The sequence below is a fragment of the Marmota monax genome, unplaced genomic scaffold, assembly GCF_021218885.2.
Source record: "Marmota monax isolate L192 unplaced genomic scaffold, Marmota_monax_Labrador192_F-V1.1 WCK01_AAM20220418_F8-fsc00029, whole genome shotgun sequence".
Lineage (NCBI taxonomy): Eukaryota > Metazoa > Chordata > Mammalia > Rodentia > Sciuridae > Marmota > Marmota monax.
Genome location: NW_026693024.1, coordinates 2,870,451 through 2,892,399, shown reverse-complemented (window position 1 = coordinate 2,892,399; position 21,949 = coordinate 2,870,451). Strand labels below are relative to the sequence as shown.

The following is a 21,949-nucleotide window of genomic DNA, read 5'->3' as shown; positions in this document are numbered from 1 at the left end:
AAACCATTTTCCATCTCTCAAGGTCTGAAAACACTTCCCTCCCAGGCATCCTTGCTCCATAAAGTCACTAAAGAATGTGTGCACCCAAGCAAGTAAGAAAAAAGCACAGGATCCTGTAATCCAGATACATGACGCAGGTTGGAGCAAAGGAAACCTCCAAAGTGACAATGAAAGGATAGTCTTGGGATGACTAAAGCTTGGCAAGTCAAGACTGCACTGCGGAGGCCCACAGGTTGCAAAGCCTCTGCAATGTGCTTTTTAGGCTGATGTGTTGCACCAAAGTAGTAGAATAAACCAATAAACAGGATATCACACCCAGAAAACAGGGGGAAGGCAAAAAAAGCCCCAGGGTGAAGGCTGGCAGCTATTCCAGTGCAGGGGCATTCCCCAAGAAAGACCACACCAAGGGGGAAAAGAGAAGTAAGTAACCCACTAATTGAAGGGACCATCCCCATTAAAATCTACACAAAATGGTGACTGAGACAAAATTATCAATAGATACGATGAACATGAAGCTGAGGGCAATGACATTTTAACTTCAAGAAACACAAAGTAAAATAGGAATTATTATTTAGAAATACAGGGCTGCAAGGAGGAGGTGGGGAGGAATGGGTCAGGGACAACTGGATCTTATGAATCATTTAAAACTATGAGTATGCAGTTCTTTAAAAAATTAAAATTTATTTTCAGAAAGACAGATTGACTTCTCCCAAGCTTTCCAATCTTATCTATGATGATTTACAGTATCTATCTATTGAAATGCAATGGTGACAAATATTGGTACCCACCATCCTAGGTGGGAAAAACATTTAAGAACTGAAGAGTACTTTGAAATAGTTTTATTGGCTCATAAGACCTTTGCATATAAAAAAAATACCCAAAACACTATGCAGTATTAAATCACAATTACATTTTTTTTTAACAATCGGAACTACCCAGAATATACATTTTTAAAGGAAAAAAATCCTACTGAACTGAATTCTGAAATGACATTATGACTTAAATACTATGACAAAATAGATAATTCCTTATAACATTAATTCATTGCACAAAGCTGCCAGATATTTTCATAAGCATAACCATTGCACAGAGTGCAAATGAACACAATTTCAACGTTACACATTTAGTTGAAGTAATCTCCTTCACCTATGGAACTCTTAAATTTCTGGCACAAAATGTTGGTCTGTTTTAACTTCCACCAGGCAACCAACTTCACAATCCAGTTACTCTTTCCCTTCAATAAAGAGCATCCTTCTGCTGTCACTGCCTAAGAGTCAGCACCGCCTCTGCTTGAAGAAATCGACTCCTCTCAATTCCTCGGGCAGGTATTCCTGATCCACAGGCTCACTGTACATGGGATTGTACTTGTAGCCTTTGCCGTAGCCCAGATCCTTCATCAGCCTGGTTGGTGCGTTCCTCAGGTGCAGGGGCACCGGGGGCAGAGGGCCCTGGTGGTTCCTCAGGCAGGCTTTGACATTATTATAAGCGCTGTACACCTCAATGGACTTTGGGGCTCTCGCAAAATAGACCACACACTGAGCCAGAAGCACCTAGGATACAGAAGGACACATTACCAAGGAGGTGCCAGAAAGGTTCTGTTTGGCAGAGTGCTTTAAGATACCTCCAGTTAACTTTTTAAAAAGATTCCCATCATGCTTTTTTAATCTCCATTTTGTGCCTAGTCTGGATAACTAGAGAATAAATCCCTATGAATGAGAGACAAGCCAGGCCAGTGCTTCTCCTTTTTTAAAAAAAAAAAACAACTGAAGAACATTTTGCAAAATGAAATTTTTTTTAAACCCTCAAGATATAAAACAGATGAACAGGAAGCTGCTGTTTGGGAGGCAAACCCACAGGGGCTTCCTCCTTAGCTCCTTCACAACCTTTCTGTCACCCAGGAAGACTTCAGCACCTTCTCTGAACCCTGAGATTCCTAAGGAGAGTTTGAAATAATAACTTCATCCACACCAAAGGTCTGATCTCTCTCTAGAGCCTAGAATTCTAAACAATGGGACTTCAAAAGTTGAGCCCAATCTAGCAGGCCCAACACATCAATAGTGAAGGTACCACATATATTCAAATCCACCAAAGGTTGGAACACAGGAAAAAGGAATGGATTTGTAAAGATGGGAGCTGTTTACTTTACCTCACATTCAGGCATGCCTATAAAATGACAGCCTTGGTAGGCAGCAACTGCTTGTGTTAATGCAGACGGGTCTGCCAGACCTGTCACACACACAGAGAGACAAAGGAGTTAAGTCACAACACACACTATCATCCCCACTTGTCCGCGTGTTGCCGCAACCAGAGACAATAACTGCTTATAAACTTGGTGACAAAAATAGTCCCATTTAGCAAAAGAAATGGAACTTATCTCTGATCATTGATCACATTAACTTATTCAAGAAATATTTACTGAGTGATAACTGTGGTGTCCAGAACTGGCTCCTTGTGGGTAAAAATTTTATATCTAGTAGTAGGAAAAACAAGAGACTATAACAAATACTGAGAGGACCAAAGGCCATGAAGACATTCACATGTATGGGTACATTAAAAACAAAACATTTACAAAGGCAGAAAAAAAAAAAAAAAGCTGTTCTTTGTCTTTAAATGGTGTCCACAGTCTTCCATTTCTACCTCAGGAACTGTCCAACGAAAACCTCAACACCTGGCTGCAAAAGCAAATTGAAAAGTATCTCTTTTATTTCAACATTCTGAATAAACTACTCATATCCTAAAGAACATTCCCGAAGAGGAAATAGAAAATGGTGACTTTTTAATACATTCAAAAGCACACACACACACACACACACACACACACCAAGAAATAGACAACTAAGCTCCTGCAGAAAGTCTTCTCTTCTCTTGCCTTTTACACGATTCCATGACATCCTTAGGCCAAAAGAAGTCACATTCCCTCCCTCATGCCACGTGCCCCACTCCCAATATGAATTGGGGCTCTGGGACCCTCAGACACACTCACCGATGTCCTCACTGGCAAACCTCACCAGCCTCCTTGCCACATAGAGTGGGTCCTCTCCTCCCTCGAGCATGCGTGCCAGCCAGTAGAGGGAAGCATTCTGGTCCGAGCCTCGCATGGCCTTGTGCAAGGCGGAGATGCAGTTGTAGTGCTCCTCTCCTGTATACCACAGAAAGGCACCCACTCAGAGGGGTCCCCCAGCCAGCTTTGTGACAGGCTGATTTAAGGAAGGCTGCACTAACAGAGGTCCCAGGGAAGCTGAGAAGAGTGGGGTTGACGGCTATCCTCAAACTATACTAGGTGGGGGGATGCAAACCTGCAGCATGCCCCAGTGCAGTCCTCCTTGGAGGTGGGGCACTTGTTTGGTGGCTAAGTCCTGTTCAAAGGAAGAGGATGCTACTTGAAAAACATGAAGAGAGTGTTCCCATTGAGTGTGTACACAAAAAGGTGAACAGGGTGGGGACACTCACTCTGAAAAGTAATCTCTACCACAGTGGATTTGCCAGAGACAAGAGGGGAGGTAGGGACAGTCTCACATTCTGACTCCATCTTATCCCCCTGCAGTCTATTTAAGGAAAACAGACCATGGGGCTGCTTGTAGCCATCAGGATGGAGAGTCAAGTGTCAAGGGCAGCTGTCATGGCCCATTTGTTCCTCAATGTTGTTTCCAGCTGTCTTCCTGATATCTGAAGCCTGTGGTCATTTAAACCACAGCCCTGGTGTACAGACACCTGTGTGGCATGATCCCAGAGAACTGGCACTAATAGATCTCACTCTGAATGGGTAAGACTCACCCTCAACATTTGGTCTTATTCCATTTTTTGGCCTGGATTCACAAGAAAAACAAATCAGTGAAATGTGCTTTAGAAAAAACACATAGAAAGGCAGGAAATCATAGCTCAATCATTTTTTAAATAAATAAAAGGCAGTGGTACCTGTACACATTTCACAATTTCCTGTCCATCCTTTTTTTCTTAAGTTCAGGGATAGAACATTCCCCTTATGAGGAAGAGGGGTGTCTGGGGGTGTTCTGGAGTTCTTCTAGAGAAGCACCTAGTGCTTCTCTTCATCACGAGCCCATATGAACAATAAGACTGTGTTCTTCCAGACAGTTTTTGGGCCCCGGGAACAAATCCCAGTAGCTGATCAGTCTGCTAAGACAACACTTGGTCTTCAGATGGAGATGAAAGAAAGCAACAAGAAACTCCCCTGGCCTACCAAAGGGGAAAGTCCCAAAAGGTTGATGGCAGAATCTGAGCAAATCCAGTTTTCAAGGAGGTTTGGGCAGATCAACATGTCAACATTATTGGATTTCTATAGACAAACTGAGTGTCCACTGTACCAGGGTTTCCCTAGTGAAGTCAGCTACAGATACTGGCTGGGAAAGTATCCTAAGTGATCCTCATGGTTCTGGCTCCCTCTCACACCTGTGCTTTGCTCCTCTGTGGGCCAAAACTTAGAGGTGGGGAAGACTAGGGTAGATCTAGTCAAACACATGGGTATGGAAGGATGAAAGAAACCACCTCTAGTTCACATTCTGTCTAGTTTACACTTCCCCGAATGCAGGTTACTCATCTCCTCCAAGTTTTACTGGGTCAATGTGAGAGGTAATACCACAGGTACGTGGGCCAGAACATGGGCTCTTGGGCCAGGCAGCTTGGGCTTGAAACCTAAACTTACCAGACACTCAGCCAAGGGTATATTCCTGATCCTCTCTGTCTCAAGGTTTTCATCTTAAAAATTGGGATGCCAAGACCACTCACTTCATAGCTTGTATTAAATACATGCCTGGCACATAGCAAGCATGCACTATAGAAACACTGTATTTTGGGCTGGGGATGTGGCTCAAGCGGTAGCGCGCTCGCCTGGCATGTGTGCGGCCCGGGTTCGATCCTCAGCACCACATACAAACAAAGATGTTGTGTCCGCCAAATACTAAAAAAATAAATATTAAAATTCTCTCTTTCTCTCCCTCTCTCTCTCACTCTCTCTTTAAAAAAAAAAAAAAAAAAAAAAAAAAAGAAACACTGTATTTTAGATTCTATTATTATTCTATGCTTCTGCTTTTATTATACACTGCTCTAAAAAGTTGACACAAGCCCATATGAACAATAAGATTGTGTTCTACCAGAACACAATTGTTTATAATACCTTGATGTCAAGACATGAAAGAAAATTTATTCTCATCTGGATACTTATTTAATTTGATGCATACCATCTGAACTATTTACTGGATCCTACTATGGGTACTATATACTAGTGAGCAACACTAAAATAATAAAAATTATGGGATAGATTCTTTTCTTATCAGTTATAAAAGTCTAAGATAACAGGTTTTCAGGACAATGCTTCTATAATCCCTATTTATGGAACAGCCTATATGAGAACATTTCTCAAGTTCATGAATTCTATTTACACCTGTTGTGGATCCTCTGTGTAGCAGACACTCTATAATAGAGTTGCATGTGGGTAGAGGGGGCTCATTGATATTAGAAAGACAGACTGTAGAGTTCTCAAGGCTGCTGGACGTGGCATCAGGAGGCCTCCACTGCCCCTAGCTCTTCCTAAGGAAGCAAAGAACTAGCGACAAGGTAATCCCCATGGTTCATGGTTCCCTGGGACCAGACACTTCCAAATGTGATTCCTTGCAGGGAATGTGCTCTAGGGCAAGCTCAGTGACTGCACAGCAGGCCTGAAATGGAAGCAGGAGCAGTGGTAAAGGAAATGATATTGGGAACCAGTCGGACCTTAATTTGAGGATCAGTTTTACCACAAGCTTTATGAGGCAAGCCGAGTTTTGTTATCTGCAAAATGAGGATATTAATAAAGTACCTTCTAAGGTTATTTGGAAAATTTCATGTTACTTGGATATTAACTGATAGTCTGATTAAATATGAAAGACTGATCTAGTCAAAATGAAGCCCCCCTTGGGACACTTACAAAAAGGGAGAAAAATCACAGCTGTTGGACCCCCCAGAAGCAAGGGAGAATCCACCACGTAGTAATTCCTTCACTTTTGAAAAACTTTTTGTTTCTGACTAAAAGCAAAGCAAAGCTCTATATCTAGATATTCAACTTTTCAGATTTGTTAAGCACTGACATGACACTCACGTAAGGGAGAGATAGCCATGTGAGAAAGCTCCTGCTGGGAGGCAGGTAAACATCAAAATGCAGATGGGACTGTGTGTTTCACATGTCCAATGTGTCCTTAGCACTGACACCCACATTACCATCAGCTAAGGGGCACTAGGCCAAAAAGCTTCAGTCACTCTCCCAAGGTTGTGTAGTGAGCACCTTTACTAAGAGACTCTGCCTGCAACCAAAGTCATTCTTAAGCCCCTCCACCCCTTCCCCAGCCAATAAGAAGGACTCTCGTCATCAGGAAATATCAGAGATGTGGCACAGCCAACATGAGATGTGGAATTTCAATTATCAGCTTCCTTTTCTGGGAGAACTTTTAAAGGTGTAGAAATTCTATTCCATAGTTACTATAATATGACTATGTTCAGAGTCACACAAATGTTCCATCACAGGAGTTCAGCCTAATCTGCAGTAAGCTATCTTCATCTCTGACCTTTTTTTATAAAAAGATACAAATGTGCTATGCTTATATTTAATACTACCCGTTCACAGATTTAATAAAAGCTGACATTATCTGTTATCTCTAAATGTGGTTCTCTGTAAACAGTTAAGTGCACACTGAAAAATCAGATTTGAATTTTTCTAAGAACCCACTACAAAATAAAAGCATCAAGAGCCATATAAACTCAATGTTTAGGTTAAACTCCAAAAAGTAAGGATTTTTTAAAAATATTCTTTTAATTGTAAATGGACACAATATATTTATTTATTTTGAATAGTGCTGAGGATTGAACCCAGTACCTCACATGTGCAAGGCAAGCGGTCTACCACTGAGCCACAACCCCAGCCCCCAGAAATTAAGGATTTTTAACACTCAAGTAAAGTACTAAATAAGTCACTTATTGCAAAAGTCCTCTTGCTACTTACTGCCTTTGCAAATTACAGGAATTACTCACTGTCAACTAAATACATAGGCTTTCAAAAGTGCTTGTACACCATAAGTTGCTACCAGAAAGTAATGAGAAAATATCTAACGATTTTATAAAATGAAGGAGGAGCCTGTAATTTCAAACACCTGAACTCCTTTTGATGCCTGGCAATGAGCAGTTGTGCACACTTATTTCTCTATAGTGTTACTTTTTCTACATTCCAGTTACTCAGTTACTTACCTGCCCGGTCATATAAAATGTGGGATCGCTGGAGACCTTCCTTCACATCATTCTCAGTGATGAGAACTCTACTGGGAGAATAGGTTTGCCCACTCTTCTTACAGAACATCTTCCTAGAGCTTAACCTGGCCAGCACTGCCAGCTGCAGTCCATTCAAGCCAGCTCGGGCATCCCCATCACTGAGATAAGCAAGAGTATCTACTGCTTTATCTTCTATAAACACGGAGGGTCTGGAACACAACCAGCATTAGTTATTGTCACACTCAGGTAACATATTTCTCATTCTGCAGCATACCTTAGTGAACTTGTACTTCTAGTAAAGTCAGTGAAAAAAACCACCTTAGTTCAAGGCTTTTGACCCTTGTTTTGAACTCACACAGTTAATATGGTTAAGCACTGCTGAGATCTTAAAAAGTCACAAGCATTATTGAGATCTTAAAAGTTACAAGGGCATCTCACTGTGTCCCAAGAGTTGGGAGAATACTACTTTGTTATTTTATGAGCCACCAGGGTATCTTACTGTAAGTTCACTCATTGAAGCTTGTGTGAAACAGAAATTGAATGTCCTGGAAAGTTATAGTTGACAAGTGGGCTCTCTGGTTCTGCCCTAAAGAACAGTGAACACTTTATCAGAAACATTAGCACCTCATTATAGCATATGGCAACCCCCATCTGGATGACACAAAAATGCTCAGACTACCTTCCACACAGGCAAGAGACCACATCACATTATTTGCTCTAAAAGGGTCCAGATCAGGCAGTTCAATTCCCTCATTTTACAAACAATAAACAAGATCCTCAGTTCCCCGGACACAGCAGGACCTAGAAGTTCTCTCTAATTTTGGCCTAGGACAATTTCAGAGAGCAGTACGTCATTTCAGAGTGGGTATTACTCATACAAAATCTACCTGGGGTAGCAGAGAGGTCACTACCCTGGAAAATTATCAAAAGACTGCCAGAACTTAGTTGTGGGACTTTGAGTTAATCACCTAACCTCTCTCCAAATGTGAGAACCAAAATTTACAAACACATTCCAAAGTCTGTATCTTCATAAACAAGATCTAACTATAATCAGTTTTCAGGTCTGATTTCCATCTTGACTATCTAACACATTTCATTACTTACAAGAGTCTTATTATTTCCTGATTGAGCTGCAAAAAATATAATTTTTTGGATATATAGTTCACCCATGTCATTATTATCCTTCAACTGAAAATATCTACACAGTAATTAATAAGTTCATCAAGATTGTCCTTCCAAATCAGCTACTTGGAAAACAACACACAGTGCTTGTACACCATAAGTTGTACAACAGGTGCTAACTGGGATGGGCTAAGGGAGGGTTCTGGAGCAGAATCCAGCTTGTATGCTGGGGTCAACATAAAATTTCTAATACAGAATTTCTTCTCCTACACCCACCTACAACTTTGCCCAGAAAACAACCTGAGTAAGCTCAATCTGCATTTCACTCAAAGATGTGTCTCTAAAGTCATGAAGACTGTCCCATCTCATTCCCTTACCTACTAACAGTGGCCAGGATTTAGTTACTCACTGTGGGCCTCATCACATATAAGATACCTGGCTTGACTTTTCTTTCTAAAAGAACACTGTCTCCTCAGACTCAAGAAAACTGTCTGGCCTCAGACCCTTAGGTATAGCCCAGAGACTCATCTCCCTTCCTTCTGAGAGCAGCATCTTCTCAGCAGTTAACTCTTCTCAGCAGTGAACAACAGATCACCCAAAACATATTACCAGGATCATATTATTGGCACTTTGGAAAGTCGATGGATCATTTCTCAACCAGAAGCTGGATTTTCTGAAAGATGATTTAGAAGAAAACAATAGAGCATATACTAAAGAGGTAGAAAGGAAGAACCAGCATCAAAGAGGCCCAGCTGCCTATGATGTCTCTAAGATCAAGGGCATAGTACCTGGGGCGAGTGTGGAGGTAAAACTGACCAAACACCTCTTTTCCACTTCCTTGGGAAACTTCCTAGCAACAAAAAGTTTTCAGGACAACTGAGGGAAGAAAAGGAGTAAAAGTAGAAGCCCTAATCAGTTCCAACATACTGAACTATTCTATATCCCACACCATGAGTTGGGTTGCTCATTCCCGTGTCATCTCTCCACCCCCACTAAATGTTGAGCACAAGGACAGGAATAAGGTTCCACTAGTTCTTTGTATTTCTAGTGCCTAGTGGATAACAGATAATTACTGCACAGTGAATAGGCTAACTTCAATTTTCTCATTATTTCAGAGTAATACTTTTTAATTTAAAAGAAATCATATAAAAATATAGAAAACAAAACAGAATCCTACCTTCATCACCTAAGACAATAACCGGTATGATGATGTCATTTATTTAATTTTCTTTATGATTCAACCAGCCATGTAACCACTAACCTTACATGTAATTTTTAAAGCAAAACTTAGACCACACTATGAACAGTTTCACATTCCTAAAAATTTAATAATGGTTTGAAAAACAAGCTACTCAAACTTCTGAATTTTTCTATTTTAAAAATAGTCAAAGAGAGAAAAATCACTACTGCTAGACTATCCTAAAATTAGTATTTTGGTATATATCTCTTTTCTATGAATTAGTCCATTTTTGCTCCATAGATTTATAAACAGCCTGCTGTGAATAAGGCTTTGAAAATGGACATGTATTTGTCTAATTGGGAAATATGGTCCTTTGATTTGTACTCCTAACCAAAGTATATAAATCATTCTGTTGTTTTGGTTTGCATTCATGGGAATGAAGTTGCTGCCACAACAAAAGCCACCCAAGCTCCCACCACTCCTTCTTCCCCTTGGGTATCATCCACAGTTTAAAGTTCATCCCATCCAAAAGGAGAGTGTACTTTTAAACCCAAAATGAATTTCTCATCAACTGTTCAAGCAATAAAAGGGGGCACTCACTGCACTCACTATAGTCATGTAAGGAAATTACAAAATGTAAATTCACTGTTATGAACACCATGCATGAAGGGGTGTGATTTAACTACCATCTAATATGTCCTAAATCCCTCTTTATTTTAAATTCTGAAAAGTAGTAATAAAATACAATAAAATACTCTGAGATCTTAAAATGGGAAAGAGATGACAGAACTAAAGTTAATCATTGATATTTGCAAAACCACTCAGCAAACAGTAACTACGAAATTATCTTGAGACAAACAGTAACTACTAAATTATCTTGATAGAGTTTCTCTAGGTTAGAGAATTTAACATTATTTTTAAATTTAAGTATAAACTTACGAAATATTCTGCATTTGGAAATAACCTTCAAAGGTAGCATAGAATTAAATGAGATGAAATCTACTTTGGGGATAGTATCCAAACTTTCATAGCATCCTACAAAGAAATAAGCAATAGACAGTAAATTATGTTGTTATAAGGTAGTAAAAACCATTTTCAAAATGAGAGGAAAAGATTATATTCTGGTTAATACAATTTAGAGATGAAACACAGAGCTAAGAGAAACACTCTGATCTTAACAGAATATGGAAAGCTTCTTCCTCCTTCCCCTTTCTTTTCCAGTGGCCTGGATCCTGCACAGTGTTCTTCTGGTAAAGGATACTGGGATTTGGAGAATACTACTTATATGGCTGGATGTTTAAGTAGGAGGAGTAAAGAAAGTGAAAATGTCCCTGTTATTTCACCGCAGAACAAAAGAATAAGATGGGTTTATTAAGCTCTCCCTCCCTAAATTATAAAACAAACTCCTTGAATCTCTTCACTAAGGAAACTGAACATTATATGGTCAGTGTAACAACTGCTAAAAAGTGGTTCTCAACCAGGGATATGCATCAGATTAGAGAACTTTCCTCAAATACAGATGTGGATACCATACTATTGATTTACTGATTCCCAAAACTCTAGGGTCAGACCCCAGGCACAAAATACATCCCAAGTAAGTGTGATATGCATATCTGGTTAAAAGGCATACCTGCTACATTTTAGGTGGGATCTTTTGTACTGACTCCTTTACAAATTAATACAGAGTTGCCCTTAAATAAAAAACACACAGAAAGGTTAGGATGGTAATGTTCACTGTCAGCATTCATCCCCTTTCATCTTGGTACCTAGGATCCTTCCAGCAACTGAGGTTGCTTAATAATTGGCAACATTCCTTTAAAATTGGTTCCATGTCATTCAAGCTGAATGATCGTGAGCATATTTCTTAACCTTGTTCTGCCTCAGTTTCCTCTTCTAATAAAAAAAAAAAAGCTGATACCTAATTTGCAAAGCTATACTGAGGATTAAACAAGACATGCAGAATGCTCAAGAGTACTGTCTACCACATCAGGAGTACTCCATAAATGTTAGCTATTGTTATTATCATTTGAATTAGATATTCAATAGCATGCTCTCTAGAATTGTAAATCTTCAAAGCAGAGCCCCAAACTCTGATGTTTCCATGATAACCTGAGTTAAACTGAAACAAAACTTACTTTCTTCATAAAGACAGAACATACATTTCACAGATAATGTCATCTTTTTCTATAATCCTATGTCTTTCCAAATTATATACCACATACCTGGCAGAGTTCTACAGAGGGTTGAATAGTGACCCTCAAAAGATGTTAAGTCCTAATCCTTGGAACACATGGATGTGACCTTATTTGAAAATAGGGTCTTTGCAGATATGAGAATCTCAAGATGAAACCACCCTGGATTTAGGGTGTATCTTAAAGCCAATGACAAACATTCTTACAAGAGGAAAAGAAGACACAAGGACATAGAGGTCATACGAAGATGGAAGCAGAGATGGCAACCAGAAGTTAAGGGATGCTAGGAGATACCAGATGCTTGAAGGAAGCCTCTGGAGCATTATGGCCCTGCTGACACCTTGATTTTGGTCCTAACTTCCAGAACCAGGAGAGTTAAGTTCTGTTGTTCTAAGCCAGTCAGTTTGTGGTACAGCAACCACAGTGAACTAATACAAGGTTGCTACTTTTTTTTTTTTTTGTATCAGGTAGTGAACCCAGGGGCAATTAACCACTGAATCACATCCCCAGTCCTTTTTATTTATTTACTTTATAAATTTTGAGACAGTGTCTCATTAAGTTGCTTAGACCTCACTAAATTCCCGAGGCTGGCTTTAAATTCATGATCCTCCTGCCTCAACCTCCCAAATTGCTGGGATTACAGGCATGTGCCACCGCACCTAGCTCGTTGCTGATGTTTTTAAAAGTACCATTTTAACTTATATTTTTCTTTATATTAACATTTTTTGAAGTTATAGATTAACAGAATACTTTTATTTTATTTGTTTATTTTTATGTGGTGCTAAGGATTGAACCCAGTGCCTCACACATGCTAGGCAAGCGCTCTGCTACTGAGCTGCAGCCCCAGCCCCCCAAATTTTTCTTTTTATTAATATTTTTCTTTAGATTAACACAATTATACTGACATACTTATTTACCTTATAGTAAAATATTTTTATAAAAAATTATTAAAATCTATTCTATACCCACAATCCACTCTGGACAGTATCTTCTATGCCAGTGTTCTATCATCTTTTTTTTCTATTCTGCAGCAGAAAAGATTACTTTAGAGGTAGGCAAAACAATTTAAACCTTTGTTGAAAAAACAAACAATGTAAAAAACTCTATAGTCATCTTGTTTGAGGGCTCCTCTCTCCAGGTGATTAAAGAAAAGCCCCAACTAAGAGACAAACCCCAGCACCCTATGAAGGGATAGATGCTACTTCAATTTGGACCTGCGTATCTATAGAGCCAAAGGGCAATTATGGCTTCTCACTTCACCCTCTTCATGTCCACAGAGATGTGTTTCTCTGGACCACAAACAAATTACTTCTTCAGAAGAGAAGTTCTGAATATGTTTGTGTCCTATGATCTGGGAACCTACAATTCTTACTGCAGCAAGTAGTGCAGAATGATTAAATGCCGCTTTACTTTTTCATCTTCAGCATCACAAGCTCCTCATACCAGAGACCATAGTTTTTTTTTTTTTGTTTTTTTTCCTGCCTCCAAAATTAACCCAGCTCAGATAGCACACTTCACTTCATCATGTGACCAAATTCTTTGAGAGCAAAATACATGGAAACTGTTAATTAGCCAAACAAACCAGAGAACTGTGGCACAGATAAGGAGCGTTATTTCATCTGGTTAAATTCTGATTGTCCTTTAAAACTCAACTCAGCATCTCCTCATCCAGGAGGTAAAATGTTTGCTTTCGCATACTTTAGACATCTCTTCTCTATACCCCCCCATGCCTTGTGTACAGCTTGATCATAGCATGGCACTATAAGCCGATTTGCTCACCTGGCCTTTATCATGTTCTCTACAGGCACATTAATGTACTTTTCAACACCTAGCCATGACTAGCAAATACAGAACCTTTGAATTATACTGAATAAATAAATACAGGAGGGAAATTTTTTTCAAAAGAACACATGGGCTAGAGATGTATCTTAGTCGTAAAGTGCACACTTAGCATGTGTGAGGTCTTTGTTCAATCCCCAGCAACCCTGACAAAAAAGAATATTTTTATCTCACTATAATGGGAATGAACATGTGTATAACTGTCTTAAGAACTTACAATCTTATAATTCCTCAAGTACAATCAAGAATAGTCAAGTAGCAGCTTTATTAGTTTTGGAATCAGTACCCTGCTCACCTCTTCTCACACACAGTCTTCAAAAGCCTAGGATTTCTCTGTACATGTTTTAGTTGCTATCTAGGGCACCAAAACATGACATAAGAATACAAATGCACACTCATAGCTTCTCAGAAAGAGAAAGTAATTATGAGGGGGAGGGGTTAAGAGTCTTTTCTTGCAGCTAGATTAGTGTAACCAAATCTGATTTATCTGCACAAAGATGAATATGCAGCTGATGCCAATCCACAGGGATTTGAAAGTAAAATTTTACCTATAATAACTGAAAGACAACACAATCCACTATTAATTGTCCATGACAATCAGGGAGGCAGATACTTCTTTCAGAAAAATCACTTATAATGTATTTTTTCTTTGGTCTATGGCATCTCCCAACTTCTTCTCAGAATTGCTACAAACAGATCAATTAATGGATCTAAGCTTAATTTGCTTTCATTAAACTATGCTTGCTGATACTAAAAAGTTACAAGCATAAAAAAAAGTTCTTGATACATGGGCAACTATTCCTTATATTGGACTATTACCCTCCCTCCCAATGCAACTACTTTTCTCATATTGAAAGCTAGGGTTTATTTATTCATCAACCATTTACCAAGAGCATAATATATGCTAGACATAGTGCTACAAATATAAACAAGGACAAATTTCTATCTTCCCATCTCTCCAAAGAAGGCAGGGGACATGGAAAGCAAATAAGAGTGAAAGGAAGTCATAACTAGGATCAGTTCTACACGTATGACAGGGGAAAAGGTTTTCTGACTGCTATACAATTTTAGCAGATTCAGAATAACTGATTCATTGTTATATCTCTTTCAGTTTCAGCAACTCAAAGAAATTTTAATTCTTTCACTGGATCCTCTTAAACTTTAAAATGCTTGGAAGTCACTTGGAAATTTTTTAAAATATAGAAATCCTTTTTATGAGGATGAGCTCTATATCTCTACTGACCTTCTCAATTTACTTAAATTATGGCACAGCAGTTACTGAAGAGAGGGGAAAACTTGAAGTTCTCTGAATAACTCAATCCCATGAAATGATGAAATAAAATAAAAACTACCCTATGTAAAAGAAAATTGTAGATACATCATGATAACCAGTATGCAAAAAAAAAAAAATGTTAAAAAAATTTTACCTTTCTTTTTCAATTTGTCTTTCAAACACTGATGAGAGTCTATTACTGTAATTTTAATAAAAAAAAAAGCTAAAGAGTTGGCCCTTCATATCCATGGGTTCTGAATCCTCAAATCCAACAAATCTTGGATTGAAGATATTTTTTAAAATGTACCTGTATTGAACATGTTCAGACTTTTCCCTTGTCATTATTCCCCAAACAATATAGAATAACATCTATCTGCACAACATTTATATTGTATTAGGTATTATAAATAACCTAGAGGGGTTGAGAGTGTAATTCAGTGATTCACACACTGGGTTCAATCTCCAGCATTGCAAAATAATTTTAAAACATTTTTTTTAAAGTAATCTAAAGAAGAGTTAAAGTATATAGTAGAATGTGTGTATGTTTTATGAAAATACTAAACATTTTTACATAAGATTTGAGCATCTGTGAATTTTGGTATCTGCAGGGGGATCCTGTAACCAATTCCCTGCAGATGCTGAGACAACTGTACTAGATCCAATAAAGTGGCAAAATACCACTGAAACCCTTATAAGTGTCCAGCCCACAAAGGGCTCCTGAGTATGAGCACATCTGATGGATACCAGCAGGTCCATATTTTGTAGCCACAGTTGTATCGGCCATTCCATCACAACTACACTACAAAATGAAGTCACTTCATTCTGCCCAGGAGTCCATGGCCAAATGTTTCAAGGCTTTCATATGACACAGCCACATCTGAGGCAGGAGCAAATGGGAGAGACAAGACACATAGGGAGAGACTGTTGAAACCTAAACCATGAATGTACAACTATGCCTTGTACTTTAATCCTCACAGAAAAGTGGCTCCAGAACTTGGCCTCAGGGCAACAGGAGCAGCTGTGTAGTCCAAGCATAAGGAGGTGGGTAATAGCCTCTCCTCTGACCGGATTACGCTTCATTGCATTAGTTTAGCCAACACATACACAAATACTTCTGAAGAATATGTTCTACTGCAAATAAATAAAATCTCTTACCCAAGAAATAAAACTGATTATCCATAATACATACGCCCTGTGTATTAATAAACTAACATGGTGTTCATGATGCAGAAACTGATTGCCAACAGGAACAAAACAGCTTCTGATATGTCGATTTCAGTTAAAATTCCTTTACTTTCATGGAATGAAATGAGTTTGGCTTTTCGAGTGTGAAAAATTAAATAATTATAAGGCTACAGTTACATTTTTACTTTTAAAAAATAACAAATTGCAAGGAAAAAAGGAAATTTGAATCTAGCAGAATCTCCAAAGTTTTGAAAGTAGGTGTAAGATGTATATATCTATTTGTTCCATTAAATGAAGGACAAATCTTTTTAATCAACAAGGTTTTCTATAGTCTTCCAAGCTTTTAAAACAGTGAGCTAGGAAAAGAACCCTTACTACAAAACAAACACCCAAGAACTAAAATAACAAAGCAATATTAAAGCCTAAACAATTATGGATATACCCTGTGAGGCTAGGAAATACATCTTAAAAGAAAGGGTACGTTTATAGAGATACTGTTAGTATGATATGAACACTTCTCTCCTTTTTTTTTTTTGCCCCCCTTACTGGCAGATCAACATTCTTCTTGGTCCCCACCTCTCTCCTGGCTGAGACCCAGCCCTTTCTGGCCCCCTGCCAAGAGATTCTCTGGGAAGTATGAGTCCCCAGGACACTTCACACTGTCAACTTACTCAGAGCTGCTGTTGCTGCTGTGGCTCAGAGGGTCAGTGGGACGGCTAGAGTCTAGGACATGAATTCCCAGTGAGTTGATTGCTCTCATTAAAATAGTCACCATTGCCTCTACTGGAAGTTTCTCAAGAACAATCACTCGACAGCGGCTCAGAAGAGCTGCATTGACCTGGAAGGAAGGGTTTTCAGTGGTGGCCCCAATCAGGGTGATCGTCCCACATTCCACGTGAGGAAGGAAAGTATCCTAATCATGGGAGGAAAACAGAAGACAGTGATTCCAGTCAATAGCCAGTTGAGGAATCCTACGTAAGTTAACTATCCATTTTCTCATTTTTCTAATTTTACTTTTACAGCATGTACACTAAGTATGGATAAAATACTTGTGGAAAGTACAACTCTCAGTTTTTAAGTCCAAAACTTAAAAATCAGTGGGATGCCAGAGTCTAAGGCTGGTCTCTGCCTGGTAGAATTCTAATACAGATTTAACATAAAAAAATTCTCTACTTATAAAAGTATGGCTGAATTGACATATGCTTTATTATATCAGCTATTTATTTACAGCAAAGTAAGAAAATACGAAAACATTAATATTTCCAAAATCCTCTTCCACTGTGGGACTCAGATTGTTATTCTTCCTAATAAGTTTGGTGAATATATAACCACCAGACAGTCTTACACAGAAACACTGAGATGTGTCAATGTCCCATATGAAACTTGAAAAGCTAGTATCTAGACAGAACTCTAAAAGGTCTACTACTCAAAAGACTCGGGGGGGGGGGGGGTCAGAAAACATTTTTGGATTTTGTGAAATATTTCTAATTATAAGTAAAAAGCTATAACAACATAAGTCAGGAAAAAGTATGTCTGGAAAATATTTTCATGTCTATTCACAAAAAGTGGCTTTGTTATAAAAATAAATTGTAACCTTTCACTTCTAAAATCCATTGAAATAAATAGTAATCTTACACGTGGAAAAATAAGATTATGCACCCCATTTGAATCAAATGTATGATATGTCAAGATCATTGTAATGTTTTGAGCAACTAATAAAAAAATTTAAAAAAAAAAAAAAAGAAAGAAATAGTAATCTTGATCAAGGGGACTCGGTGACAGCTTAAAGGCACAGAAAACATACTCTTTCATTTTGAAAATAAAAATATAAAGACCAAAAAAGGGACAATGATCTTAAAATCAAATTTGTCTACAATGATTCCTAATACTTTAGATTAAATTTTCTTAAATTAAAAACTGGATCCAAAATGGCTTTTCTGATATGGACAGCTTAGGGATACACTAATCATATATCAGATATCATTTTCTTGTTTTCAAAACATAGTAAGAAAAAGCATGGGGATACAGGGTGGAAGGAGATGGGTTGACAAGCCTATGCTTCTTCCTAGACAGTTAATAATGGTAACATTCCCTAGCATTTGTATAGTATCTTATACTTTCAAAAGTGATCTGATACTTTTTATTTTACTTGATATACACAGTGACCGAAAGAGAAAAGAAGTTAATATACCTGCTGAGATTTATTGAACCGATGAATCTCATCAATAAAAAGGATGGTTTTCCTTTTGAAAAAGCTCTTTTCATTTTGAGCTTGTTTAATGACATCTCGCACATCATTTGTCTTGGCATTTGTTGCAGACAATGTCACAAACCTTATGCTATGTTTCTTGCTGTTGTTGGCTATGATATGAGCCAGGGTGGTCTAGAAAAGACAATACACACAGTTTGAAAAGCTAATCAGAGAGGACAGCACTCATGGGTACTACAAGCAGCATGAGCATTACCAAGCAAGTTGAACTCTTAAGAATGCTCAGAGACACAGACACCATTTGAAAAAACAGAGCCAAGTCTTAAATTAAAAATAAATAAATAAATAAACCAACATTCAAATAAAACAGGAAAGTAGCTAAAACTTAGGCTAATCCTGACCTTTTTTTCTTTGTTCCTTGCCCCTTTTGATCCCTGTTTTGGGAACTCTGGAATCCGAGTAAAGAGCAGCTGTCTAGATTTAGAAGAGCCTGGGTGACAGCTGTGACCCCTTACCAAAGGAAAGAGAAAATTCTCCCTCCTCCAGTCAAAAGTATTACAGCTGAAGAACTAGGTGTAGAACTGATCCCAGAACTACAACTAGTGGTAGCTCAGTGAAGTGGTTGAGAAAAGCAAAGTGAAAGAGTCTTTGAGTTGAGAGACCACTGACAAAACACTTAGTATCTGAGGTGAATGCATACCACTTCTGAATGTCTACTCTGGACATTAACAACAGCATTGATACTGTTAGCACTTACCAGAAAGCAAAGGAAAGCTCCAAGGAAAGTGTTGTTCATTCAGTATCTGGCACTTACTGGGTGCTCAATAAATATGTATATGCTATTATAAGTTTTGTTGTTGTTAGCACTTTAGTACTAAGAATGGGAATAAAGAAAAAGAGAAGATTGTTTAATTAAAGGGACAAATTTGCTCCTGACTGGAAAAGTGGCACTTATTTTCTGAAAGTTGTACTGCACATTAGACACTGTGGGCTTCTTACCAAATTCCAGCCAACCTGCATCTTGGAATCAAGCTCTTATGTAACATAGGCTTGGAGTTGATCACCAATTACCTTACTGAGCAGCCTGGCCCAGTAAATCTCTTGCACTAAAATCTTCTATGACTCACTCATCTCCTTGAAGACCTTTTTCTTACTGTCTGGGACCTTCAATAACTGATAATCCCTTCTCATGATCTGATGTAAAAACTTAACAATTACTAAAAATGTTACTGCTCTATCCTCTAAGTGGTCTAACAACTAAATCCATGGGGAGATTTATCAATGATTCTACCATCATCATAAAATGTATCTGGAGGCTGGTACTGTAGGTCAGTGATAGAGCATATGCTTACATGCCAAGGCCCAAAAAACAATGTTATTTGAAATACATTTGCCTGGCCAAAGGGAAAGCATGATACAAATAAGACACAAAAAGAGCAAGTTGCATTCCAGGAACTGGAGTAATGACAGGTGTGGTTGTGTGAGATGAAGCTTGAAAAAAAAATCAGGAATATCCTGTATAAGAAGGAGTCTGAACCTCAAAACTAGGAGACCTCTTCTGATTCCCAAATTCTACCTGTCATTCACTGGTACTCATTATCCTTAAGCACCTCTTAGCTTCTCTTTTACCAGGGTTACCGCATTCATAACTTTTTTCTCAAATGTTCTTCCAATGACGTGTTCTCTAGACCCACAATATCCTAAGCGCCCTCCTCTGCACTTCTGCTTATCCCTAATGAAGGCACATGGAATCGAACACCAAAGGCACTGATGCTTTTTCTCTTAAACAGTATAAGCAAAGCAATATAAGCAAAGCATTATAAGCATAGTTATGGAAAATTCTTGGTGAAAATGATATGCAGAGAGAAGAAAGTTTTTCATATTTGCTCTGATAATCACTGTCAAACCAACAACTAGTGGAAGGGAAAGGAAGCACAACAGAAATTTAAAAATTTAATTACTTTTTCAGAGCCGAACCCATATACATACAAGTGTAATATAGAAATGTCCCTTCACAATTTTTGTTGCATGCTGTTTCCTAAAGAATTGGGTCACTAAAAATCAGAAGGCAGGGGAGCTGATGCAACGTAAAGCAAATTCCAATCCGAGTCCCACTCTTGCTGTGAACCTAGAAATTCGTAGACATCTTCCTTCTGAAAACGTCCAGCAAATGTGTCTTAAAAGAATCTGGTGCGTGTTACTTTTTCACGCCCATCATAGACTCCACTTGTGGACCTAGCAGTGCCCTAGCTCAGACCGCGCCTGGGGCCCCTAGGCCACACCATCCGCGAGCCGGGCGAGTTCCTGGAGGACATAACCCACAGCCCGCTGGCGCCATCCACGCGCCGGGCGCGCGGCCAGGACGGCACTCACCTTGCCGCAGCCTGGCGGTCCCCACAGGATGAGCGAGGGGATTTCGTTGGTCTCCAGGAGCGAGCGCAGCAGGGTCTCCTGCCCCACCGCCCGGCTCTGCCCGATGTAGTCCTGCAGCGCGTCAGGTCGCATCTTGTCCGCCAGCGGCTTGCCCTCCAGCATCTGCCGGATTTCCTCAGCCGCCAGCGCCCGCGAATGCGGGCGGCCCCCGCCGCTGGCCCCGAAGGCGGCGTCTGCGGCGTCAGCGTCCCAGTGCCCCGGGTCGTCCTCGCCGTCCGCGTCCGCGTCGCCATCGCCGTCGCCCCCCGCCTCTTCCTCCTCCTGCGCCTCCGCCTCATCCCAGCTGCGCGGAGACGCGCTCCCCGCCGCTGCGGCCGCGGCAGCCGGCCTCTTGCCCGCCCCCTTCCTCGCGGGGCTGCTGGAACGGGCCACCGGGAAGTCGGGGATCAGGCGGGCGCCACTGGGCGTGGGCGGCGCGTCGTAGCTCTCCCGGCTCTCGGTCTCACCACCGTCGTCGCCCTCCTCGCCCTCGCCCTCGCTGCTCTCGGCGGCCGTCGGGGTGGCCGGCTGTTTCAGCGCCGAGCTCTCCGACAGCCGCCGCCGCTTGGCGCCAGGTGGCGAGGGCCCTTTGGCCCGCTCCCCTGCGCGGTGCGGCCCGGCGGCAGGCTCCGCGTGCCCCGCGGGGTGGAGCAGCAGACAGCGGTCCAGGTGTGAGTTGATGTGCGCGGCGGGCATCATCTGCTGGCACACGGGGCACTGCACCTGGTGCAGCTGCGATAGGAAGGGGTCGTCTTCCGGCCCGCTCACCTCCATGGCGGCCGCCGCCCTCCCCGGCGCCCGGCGCGGCCACACCTGCCCCTGAGAACGCCGAGGCCTCAGATGCCCGCCGCTAGGCCCCGTGCCGCGCGACCCTCGATCGGGGAGGCGGCAGAACGCGCACGGGCCGAGGGAGGGCGCCGCTCATGCCTCACGTCCGGAGCTCCCGCATCGGCCCGCCCTCGGCCGGCCGCTGGTAACGCCTCTCGCGGCGCGTCGGGATGTGTAGTCCACGACCGTTTGTCCCGCCGGGGGCATCGCCTCGCGTGGCCCTTCGGGAAATGTAGTCCAGGGCTGCTTACCCAGATGCAGGCTATACCTCGCGCGGCACGTTGGGAAATGTAGTCCTCTACCGTTAGCCCCAGCCGCTGCTCGTTTACTTCCGGCTTCGCGAACCGCCTTTGTGAGGGGTGTCTCTAGGGCTGGTGTGGTGCGCCTGCGCAAGACTGCGCTGTGGCGGAAGCGGCGTTCCTTTGGCCCTTTGAGGCGCGGGAAGCCTGGGGGCATTC

The 21,949-nt window shown here is 40.7% G+C and overlaps 1 protein-coding gene across 3 annotated transcripts; it reads right to left on the bottom strand.

Moving 5' to 3' along the window:
* Positions 1-656: 656 nt before the first annotated feature.
* Positions 657-21,589, bottom strand: Wrnip1 (WRN helicase interacting protein 1). Of its 3 annotated transcripts, none has more exons than XM_046453438.2 (7): positions 20,625-21,589; positions 18,234-18,425; positions 16,714-16,955; positions 7,231-7,460; positions 2,984-3,139; positions 2,147-2,226; positions 657-1,550 (listed from the first exon to the last, which is right to left on the bottom strand). In XM_046453438.2, the coding sequence occupies exons 1-7, from the start codon at positions 21,435-21,437 to the stop codon at positions 1,275-1,277; spliced, it is 1,989 nt and encodes a 662-aa protein (XP_046309394.1). In that variant the 5' UTR covers positions 21,438-21,589; the 3' UTR covers positions 657-1,274. The 3 variants fall into 3 exon arrangements, 2 of the variants coding, with proteins under 2 accessions (XP_046309394.1, XP_058438329.1); XR_009227614.1 differs by having other exon boundaries at positions 1,482-1,550; positions 2,147-2,672; XM_058582346.1 differs by lacking the exon at positions 2,147-2,226 and having other exon boundaries at positions 1,364-1,550.
* Positions 21,590-21,949: the final 360 nt, after the last annotated feature.